At 31.9% G+C, this 9,386-nt stretch overlaps 1 protein-coding gene across 3 annotated transcripts; it reads left to right on the forward strand.

The window, feature by feature from the left end:
• Positions 1 to 1,465: 1,465 nt before the first annotated feature.
• LOC116130090 (beta-galactosidase 3-like) lies at positions 1,466 to 8,718 on the forward strand. Of its 3 annotated transcripts, XM_031415838.1 has the most exons (16): positions 1,466 to 1,524; positions 1,643 to 1,742; positions 2,520 to 2,666; positions 3,263 to 3,351; positions 3,499 to 3,604; positions 3,759 to 3,843; positions 3,941 to 4,059; positions 4,350 to 4,514; positions 4,674 to 4,849; positions 5,348 to 5,457; positions 6,131 to 6,240; positions 6,352 to 6,459; positions 7,284 to 7,394; positions 7,497 to 7,708; positions 8,037 to 8,322; positions 8,437 to 8,718. In XM_031415838.1, the coding sequence occupies exons 2-16, from the start codon at positions 1,656 to 1,658 to the stop codon at positions 8,548 to 8,550; spliced, it is 2,025 nt and encodes a 674-aa protein (XP_031271698.1). In that variant the 5' UTR covers positions 1,466 to 1,524; positions 1,643 to 1,655; the 3' UTR covers positions 8,551 to 8,718. The 3 variants fall into 3 exon arrangements, with proteins under 3 accessions (XP_031271698.1, XP_031271699.1, XP_031271700.1); XM_031415839.1 differs by lacking the exons at positions 1,466 to 1,524; positions 3,263 to 3,351 and having other exon boundaries at positions 1,657 to 1,742; positions 3,934 to 4,059; positions 8,437 to 8,716; XM_031415840.1 differs by lacking the exons at positions 1,466 to 1,524; positions 1,643 to 1,742; positions 3,263 to 3,351 and having other exon boundaries at positions 2,534 to 2,666; positions 8,437 to 8,711.
• The last annotated feature ends 668 nt before the right edge of the window (positions 8,719 to 9,386 follow it).

Genomic DNA, 9,386 nt, shown 5'->3' on the forward strand with positions numbered 1-9,386 from the left:
CTAAATCAATTGTTAAGATTTTATTTATTTTTATTAAGCTCGAGAAGAAGAAGAGAGAGAAAAAAGAATGATCTATTATTTATTAATCGTAACAATACAGAAGCCAACTATATAAATAGCTACTATTATAATGAATTAGTTATAACAGGAAGCGTAACTAGAAAACTAACTATCTAATTAATATGTAGATTAACAACTAATTATTATTTACAATATTTACACCCTAATACTCCCCCTCAAGGTGGCTTATAAATGTCCTTTACGGCCATCTTGGACAACAAAGAAAAAAGCTGAGTAGATGAAAGGGGTTTAGTAAACATGTCAGCCAATTGGCATTGAGATCTAATGGACAGCAATTTGAGAATTCCCGAAACAACTTTTTTACGAACAAAATGACAATCTATCTCGATATGCTTAGTGCGTTCATGAAAGGTTGGATTCGAGACAATATGTATCGCAGCTTGATTGTCACAATATAGCAAACCAGGAGAATCAACCTTGACTTGAAAATCTTTAAGAAGTTGCTGCAACCAGATAAGCTCACTGGCAGTTTATTCTGAGTTTATTCTCAGTGATATTATTGTTGACGTCAAAGAATCTTTTAAGTCTTCAGTTTTTCTATAAATCTCATGCAAATACTATAGTTTCTCATTACATACGAACATGAAGCTCTTCCCACTCCTTCTCTTTTTCTTCTTCTTCTTCTTCTTCTCCACTTTCTTCACATTTTGTTCAGCTGGAAATGTGACATTTGATAAACGCTCTTTGATCATTAATGGACAACGAAAGCTTCTCATTTCTGCTTCCATTCATTACCCTCGCAGCGTTCCTGCGGTGATTACCTTTTTCTTTTTTTCTACCTTTTCAGAATATATAGTATCCTATAGTATCTAGAAACTCAAAAGGATTGAATTATCGTATATTATGATGTAAAAATTAACTTCTACGAACTAAAAGTAAATTTTGGTTGTTTCTCTGTTTACTCTGTTTCTGTTGTTCACTGTTCTTGCTCTTTTGAAAGGTAAATAATCTTAGTATATATCTGGTATGTGGTAGATGTGGCCCGGGCTGGTGCAAACGGCAAAGGAAGGAGGAGCCGATGTTATTGAGTCATATGTGTTTTGGAATGGTCATGAGCTTTCCCCAGGCAAAGTGAGTTTCATTAAATGAATAGAAAATATTAAATATAAGATATGCATTATTTGTATTTAACACCGTTGGTTAAGTTATTAACCTTCTATTAACTTTGGAACTTCAAGTATTATTTCGGGGGACGATTTGATCTAGTCAAGTTTGTGAAAATAGTTCAAGATGCTGGGATGTATATGATTCTGCGAATTGGCCCGTTTGTTGCTGCTGAGTATAATTTGGGGTACTTTTTCATGTTAATTTAATATAAACTCTTTCAATTCTGTTTTCTTTTTATGAAATCTGAATATGTTGATCATATGTTATAGAGGGATACCTGTTTGGTTGCACTACATTCCAGGCAGCTTCTTTCGAACTGATAGTGAGCCCTTTAAGGTAACTAATTGATTTTCGTTCTCTGGTCACTTTATAGGATGTGAATCTGTACAGTTCAACAATCTTTACAAATATTAAAGGAATTACTGATTTTCCTATCTCCTCCTTGTTGAGGGAGCCTTCAGTTTTACATGAAGAGGTTTATGACTGTCATTGTGGACCTTATGAAGGAGGAGAAGCTTTTTGCATCACAGGGAGGTCCCATCATCCTTGCGCAAGTAAGTTGGCTCCCAATTGCAATTTAATGATACTCTGCCATTTCTATTTAAGTTATAGATGTGAGTTCCACATTTTAACCTGATTGAAGTTAGTAGGTACAAATGTCTTTGACTCTCAGGATCTGAATTAAATTTTAATCATATTTAAGCATTTTTAACCGAATTATAAATTTAACTTGTTCTGCATATGATATTTCCACAGAAACTACTAATCAGAATTGTATTATTTTCATACCGTTCAGAGCATTTATGTTGATAAAGTTGTTTCTTTGCATTATAGATAATATCAATTTTTTTGAAGTGGAATAAAATTTGCTTCTCATTAATTTCTAAATTAATTTAGCTTTGAGGGAAAATCACCTAGAGTTTTGTTTAACTGGAATCACATTGTTATATTAATCTATATATGACTTTAAAGAAAAATCAGAGAAAATACCATGAATTTAGGAATAACTTTGCGATCATCTTATTCACTGATTGATGCTCCTTTATATATGAAGCAGTAATGCCTGGATACAAATGAAACATATTCCTAAAAATCAGCTGTAATTTCTGACAGAGCTAACAACAACTGACAGAATATAAAAAATATTAATAGAACTTGACAAACTTAACTAATTATCAGTACTTTGTGAATAGTGAATGTTATTATATATTCTCTGTTTTGTTTTCAATCAAATACGCTCGTTTGGTCTAATTTTTATTTATTGTTATGTTTTTCTTCTTACGTGTCTCTGACAGCTTGATATTGCATTCAATGTCTTTCTCTCACTATAGGTAGAAAATGAATATGGTTGGTATCAAATGAATTACGGAGAACCAGGGAATCGATATGCCTCATGGGCTATGCAAACAGCTTTTTCTCAAAACATAGGGGTGCCGTGGATAATGTGCCAACAATATACTGCTCTTCCAGATTATGTGGTAAGAGTTTTATCTGGTTAAGCCATTTTCTAACTTTTCAACTACCATTAGTTATCTGCATCAATTTAACTTATATAAAAGACAACATCTTTATTTACTTTATGTATATTCTTTTTATTTTCCTTTATAAATCTAATTAAAACTTTATTATATTTATAATTAGTGCAATAACAAGTCTTATGCTTTGTTGGCCAAATAATGTAGACATATTAGTTTTGACATGTATGACATGGAAATGAACCTCTTGTAAGACTGCATATCTGTTTCGAATCTAATACACATCACGTGCATATAAAAAGTGTATTAGTAATCTCTATTAGATCAGGTTCATGTAGATTTTAAGGATTTACCACTTATTCCATTAGAGTTGGATCCAACCGATCACAATCAAAATACAGTTCCGTTTTATATTACTTTGATATATATATATATATCCTGGAAAGTTCACTAGTAATATTCTGTATTGCATTGTCTAACAAATTAATCTTATAATACTTCCTAAAAAGTGCATACATTTTTTTTTTTTATGTTTCGATCAAAGACAATAATACAATTAGCTAAAAGATATCATTCTTTTTATTTTTATTTTTTGACAGATAGATACTTGTAATTCCTTTTATTGTGACCAATTCACACCTACTTCACCAAACAAGCCCAAAATTTGGACAGAGAATTGGCCTGGATGGTAATTTTGAATTTGTTATGCTTTTTAGATGCGTCTTTGCATATCAATTTTGATTTTCTTATCTTACTCTAATTATTTATTGATCAAGCATTACAATTTTTGGATTTCTAATCGAGCATAATACAATCAACACTTTACCTTTTCCAGGTTTCAAACATTTGGGGGCAAAGTGCCGCATAGACCAGTTGAAGATATCGCTTTTTCTGTTGCTCGCTTTTTTCAAAGAGGTGGCAGTGTACAAAATTACTACATGGTAATTAATTAATGTTCTGTTTCATGCAAATGATGTAGCATTTGTTTTACTTGTTACTTGAAGTATTGAGTTGAATGACTAATGTTTGAAAAATGTGATATCTTATTTGTTTTTGTTTTCATTGTCATTAATTTAATTCTTTCATATGGCTTAGTATCATGGTGGAACAAATTTTGGTCGGACAGCAGGACTTTATATTAGCACAAGTTATGATTATGATGCACCAATTGATGAATATGGTGAGTTGTCTCTGATAATTAGTATGCCCATGATTCTACTGTTTTGATATGTATTGTATCCAGCTGGTGTATTCTTAATTAATAAAATAGTTTTTAGGTTTACCAAGAAATCCAAAATGGGGACACCTCAAAGATCTTCATAGAGCTATAAAGTTATGTGAGCAAGTAGTGTTGGATAGTGGGCCAATTAACTTGTCACTTGGTCCTTCCCAAGAGGTGAATTATCTTTCTTTTTATTTTTATTCTAATAACTTCTAGATCTTAGAATCTTTTTTAAATTGTAGTTCCCAAAATGGATTTTAAAGCATTAATTCACTTTTTTTACTTTGGCATTTTTTATAGTTCTGTTATTCTGACATCAAATTCCATTTTACATGAATGTTCTTTAAATCCATTCCCCAATTGGTTTCTAATTTACATAATAACATTCTAATTTACATGAATGTTGTTTCAATCCATTCTGCAATTTGGTTCTATTAACATAATATAACAACTGTTTTGTACAGGCCGATGTCTATACTGATTCTTCAGGAGCATGTGCTGCCTTTCTGTCTAACATGGATAACAAAACTGACATGATAGTGGAGTTTCGAAATGCTTCATATCACTTACCTGCATGGTCAGTTAGCATTTTGCCTGACTGCAAGAATGTAGTGTTTAATTCTGCAAAGGTAACTCTTGCATATTTTCTTTCTTATGCTGTCATTTTATTGAATGTTGTATACTCATCAGGTTCTTTCTCTTGAAGGGAAGTGGTCCATAAAATCATAATATGTTGCATGTAATTATTACTCTTAATCACTGCTATACTTATACACAGAATTCTACAGGTAACTTCCCCAACCTCAAGAGTTGAAATGGTATCTGAGAATTTGCAAACTACGAAATGGGAAATATTTGAGGAGAAAGTTGGGATCTGGGGACAAGTTGACTTCATGCAAAATGGTCTTGTGGATCACATTGATACAACAAAATTTGCTTCTGACTACCTCTGGTACAATACAAGGTTAGTCTCATTCTACCTCAAAATAAGTTAATGACACAATTTTATCAATTAATTTTTTTTTCAAAAGTTGATATGGGGAGGATAGATGAGGGTTGAAGACAAAAAATTTTATTTTTTATTTTTTATTTTTTTTATTTCTTAAATATACATATTGAGTTATGCTACCTGTAAGATTTTGATTAACTTGTTTTTTGAACGCCTGCTAAAGTTGATTGCTTATGCAGGAACATAGATCATCATATGAATACTATTTTTCTTTTTGGTCTTATGTGTCCAATGTGCTTTCTCTCATTTGAATTTTGCAGGGTATTTAATCCCTACTTTTTGTTGTGGTTTTTTCATTGTCTGCATTCTTTCTTGTAATAGTGAATTTTCAATACTCATGTTCTCTTTCCATACCACAAGTGGACATATAAGTAAAATGAAACAGGCTTTTGAATCAGAGCTTTTATTATTGTATTATATAGTTTTCAAACTAAAGTTTTTCCATGATGACAGTTTTTATGTTAATGAAGATGAAGAGTTCTTAAAGAAAGGAAACCTCCCAGTTCTTCAAATTGAATCAAAGGGTCATGCACTCCATGTTTTTGTGAATGGGGAACTTAAAGGTTTTATTTTTGTATTTGTTTTCTCGCAAGGTTCTCTTTGAGCTGCATGACTTTTATTTTATGACTTGCTTATTGTTTTTCATCTATATAGAAATTATGAATCAACAATCAATTTATTTTGTTCTATGTCTGAATATCACATGGGGTATAAGTTCTTGGATATAGTCATTTTGTTCTTCCCTAAGTATAAATCATGCAAATTTAAAAATTCTTGAACTTTTTCTATCTTTAGAATTCTAGATATTTTAATTGACAAACTTTTGGTGAAGAGGAGCTCTTAAAAGTTATTGTATCATTTACTTCTAAAGGTCAGAAGATATATACTTCAAAACTATAAAAAATGTCTTGGCTATCTTTACTTAGTTTGAAATTGACTTTCTTTTTAATGCTTCGACAATTATCTTAGGTAAAATAGCAAAAACTTAAAAGTGTGTATTATCATGGTTCTAGAAAATATAGTATTGACAATGATTTATCATCATGACAAAGAATGGTATAACTTTTGGCTTTGTGAATGTGATGATTAAGAAATGATGGTTCATTGTAATTTTAGGTTATCAAACTGTTGACTTTATCTTTCCAAATAATATATTTATGCAATCCTAAAGTTTTTATTATTGGTGACATTTGGTGTTCATTTTTTGAGTAGTTATATTTCATTTAAAAATATTAGGTAGTCCAGATGGAGCTAATACAGGGCCGGCCTTCAAATTTAAGAAACCTGTCCCTTTGAAAGCCGGGAATAATAACATTTCTTTACTAAGCATGACTCTCGGTTTACCGGTAAGTTACTTGTCTTGATGTACTTAAATGTCAACAGTTTGATGTAATAATATCTACTGTAACTTTAATTGTTTTTATATAATTTTTTAAAATTCTTATTTTGGGTTCTAGAGTGCGGGTTTATATTATGAATGGATGGGATCAGGACTAACTAGTGTCAAGATTGACGGGTTCAGCAATGGGACAGTTGACTTCACACTGAGTAGTTGGAACTACAAGGTATTTTAATTTCTTCCTTTTGTATACCAAGTTCTATCTCATGCTACTTTAAAAGTTGGAAAATAATTTAGTCGTAAGGCCACTTAGCAGAGAGTCAATATCTAACCTAATAGGATTTCATTTTCTTAATTGCTTGTCTCTTGCTTATCAGTTATGGAAGAATGGGGTTGATAAGTGAAGATTATAGAAATTACTGCAGAAGGTCCCATCAAAAGTTTAGGCTACTGTCAATTACGGCTCCATTTCTTTTCTTTTGGATTTTAAAAAGAATCCTAATATGTTTTTCAAATAGTGGGGTTTTGCTTTGTTCATATGACAGTCATGCAAAACACTTTACTGCTTTGGTGAATGTTTGTGATCAAATTGCGCTATTAGCAACATCTTTAATATCTCATGCACATTATTGCTTACTAAATATTTAGTACCCTCTGGCTTCCTAGATGATTTTCCCTTTTTTTTTTTTTTGGGGGGGGACTCAGGGCACAAGGAGGTTTTATTGATTTAAAAAAAAAATTCCTGGATGATAGTTATTGGCCGCTGCGTTATCATGATTATTGTTACTTCTTTGCCTACTGCCCTTACAGATCTTGGGCCCATTGTTTCTTAAATATTGTTAAGACTGACAAAAAAATGATATGATTGATGAAGGGCACATTGTATCTGAAGTGCCACCGTTTGCTGGATGGGAGCTTCTCTTTACTGCAATTCAATCTTTTTGTGTTCAAATGTTGGGAACATCGTAGAAGATTGCCTTGAATGTCAATTAATGGAGATTAGTCTTTAAAATTGTGAAATTCTTACATCCTTGTTCATGATTTTTCCAGATAGGATTGGAAGGAGAAAGCCTAGGTATATACAAGCCAAATTGCGTGAATTGTGTGAAATGGGGATCAACTACAGAACCACCAAAAAATCAGCCTTTGACGTGGTACAAGGTATATTCTAGTGATATATATAATGGTTTCCTCTCATATTATAAACAACCTTTTACATGAATTTGTGTTTAATAAGAGTATTAACCTAAAGAACTGTTGCAGACTATTGTTGACCAACCATCAGGGGAGGATCCTATTGCTCTGGATATGCTTGCCATGGGGAAAGGTCTAGCTTGGTTAAATGGAGAAGAAATTGGAAGATACTGGCCCAAGGAAAGCCCTCTTGACGATCAGTGTGTTCAAGAATGCGATTATAGAGGCACGTTCTCCCAGTGGAAATGCTCCACTGGATGTGGAGAGCCAACACAAAGATGGTAAACTTGAATAGAAAAAAAAAAAAATGCTAAATTTAGAACTAAGAATTCATGCATTAATTGTTTGTTTTCTTACTTATAAACTATATCAAATCTGCTCTAACAAAACTCCTTAGTAGAACTTCCATGACTATCCACCAATTTTTCGCAAATTAAAAGTCAACTACATAAGATTGGTTAATGAAAAAGTCATTTAATCAGCTATAGTTTTAGACAATATACAGTTTCTATCCAACAATTAAAAGAATATTATATCTCAGTTTCAATTTATGCATGGCAGATTCTATATTCACTGTAGATAAGTCTTCTATTCATCTGAATTGATCAGGTACCATATTCCACGGTCTTGGTTCCAGCCAACTGGAAATGTTCTAGTTATTTTCGAGGAGAAAGGTGGAGATCCAACAAAAATCAAGTTTGCAAAACGTAAAATCTCAGGTATGTGTGCACTTGTTGGCGAAGATTACCCCTCGGCAACTGTGAATCTCAAGTGCCCCAAGAACGGTAGCATCTCGGAAGTAAAATTTGCAAGTTTTGGAAATCCTGAGGGAACATGTGGATCCTATAGGATGGGACATTGTCATGATCCTACTTCTACTTCTGTGATTGAGATGGTAATAATGCTTTCTTAACTTGTTCCTACAAAAACGTATACCTTATGTTTCAGCAACATCTTAAATTATGATCATATTGAATGCCTTGACATTTTTAACCTAATATTATTACAGGCGTGCTTGAATAAAAATGAGTGTGCCATAGAACTAACAGACGAGACTTTCGATAAGGTATATTGTACGCGTGAAACTAAAAAGAAACTAGCAGTGGAAGTCGTATGCAGCTGAACATATATATTCTTTTAGCGGTGCAGTCACCCAAACTAAAGAAATTATCAAAGCAGCAGGGATTCGAGGTGCTCTTCCCTTTAATTTCTATTCATTTCCATAACTCTAGGTTCTGTTGGTTATAACTGTATATGTGACATTTTAAATCATTTAATGTAAATATTAATTTTTCACAAGTTGATTGTTTATTATGTTGTCTTTCCCTGTTTAATCTCTTCTTTTTCTCTTTTTTGGTAATTGTTTGTGCGAAAAATTGATCAGGGAAGTCCGAAAACTCAAGTGAACGATTGAGTTTACTACTGAATATGTCTTGACCTTTAGTGATTTTATAGATTTGAATTTAGGTTGTATGGATTGAGGAAAAGTAAATAAAAACTGAGAATTTGAATTAATTATAAAGAATGCAGAGAACTGAATTGGTGGAAAATGAATTCGTCTTCCAATTATACAACACCTACTGTAGTTTTATGGACCTCACAGGGAAAATTTTGAATCAAGCGGCCCAATTTTGTCTCTCTAATTTTGCATCCTACAACTCCACAATAATAATGGATTCAATTGTATTCTGAGCTAACTTTTAGGTTGTCTTTGATTGGGGTAACGGGGATTACTGAGTTAATGTCATATTATATTATTTGATTATTATGTTTGGTTGTCAAGTAATATAAGATTTCAGTAATCTTTTAAAATCAATAATAATTATTGTTAGTAATATAAGAGATAATCTAATTACCTTTATTCTCTTAGATATTTTAAGACTACTTGATAATCTTATTTTTATTATAATTTTATCTCTTAATAATAAAATTTTTGGACAAAAATATCTTTATTTTGAA

This window comes from Pistacia vera, unplaced genomic scaffold, assembly GCF_008641045.1.
Source record: "Pistacia vera cultivar Batoury unplaced genomic scaffold, PisVer_v2 Contig217, whole genome shotgun sequence".
Taxonomy (NCBI): Eukaryota; Viridiplantae; Streptophyta; class Magnoliopsida; order Sapindales; family Anacardiaceae; genus Pistacia; species Pistacia vera.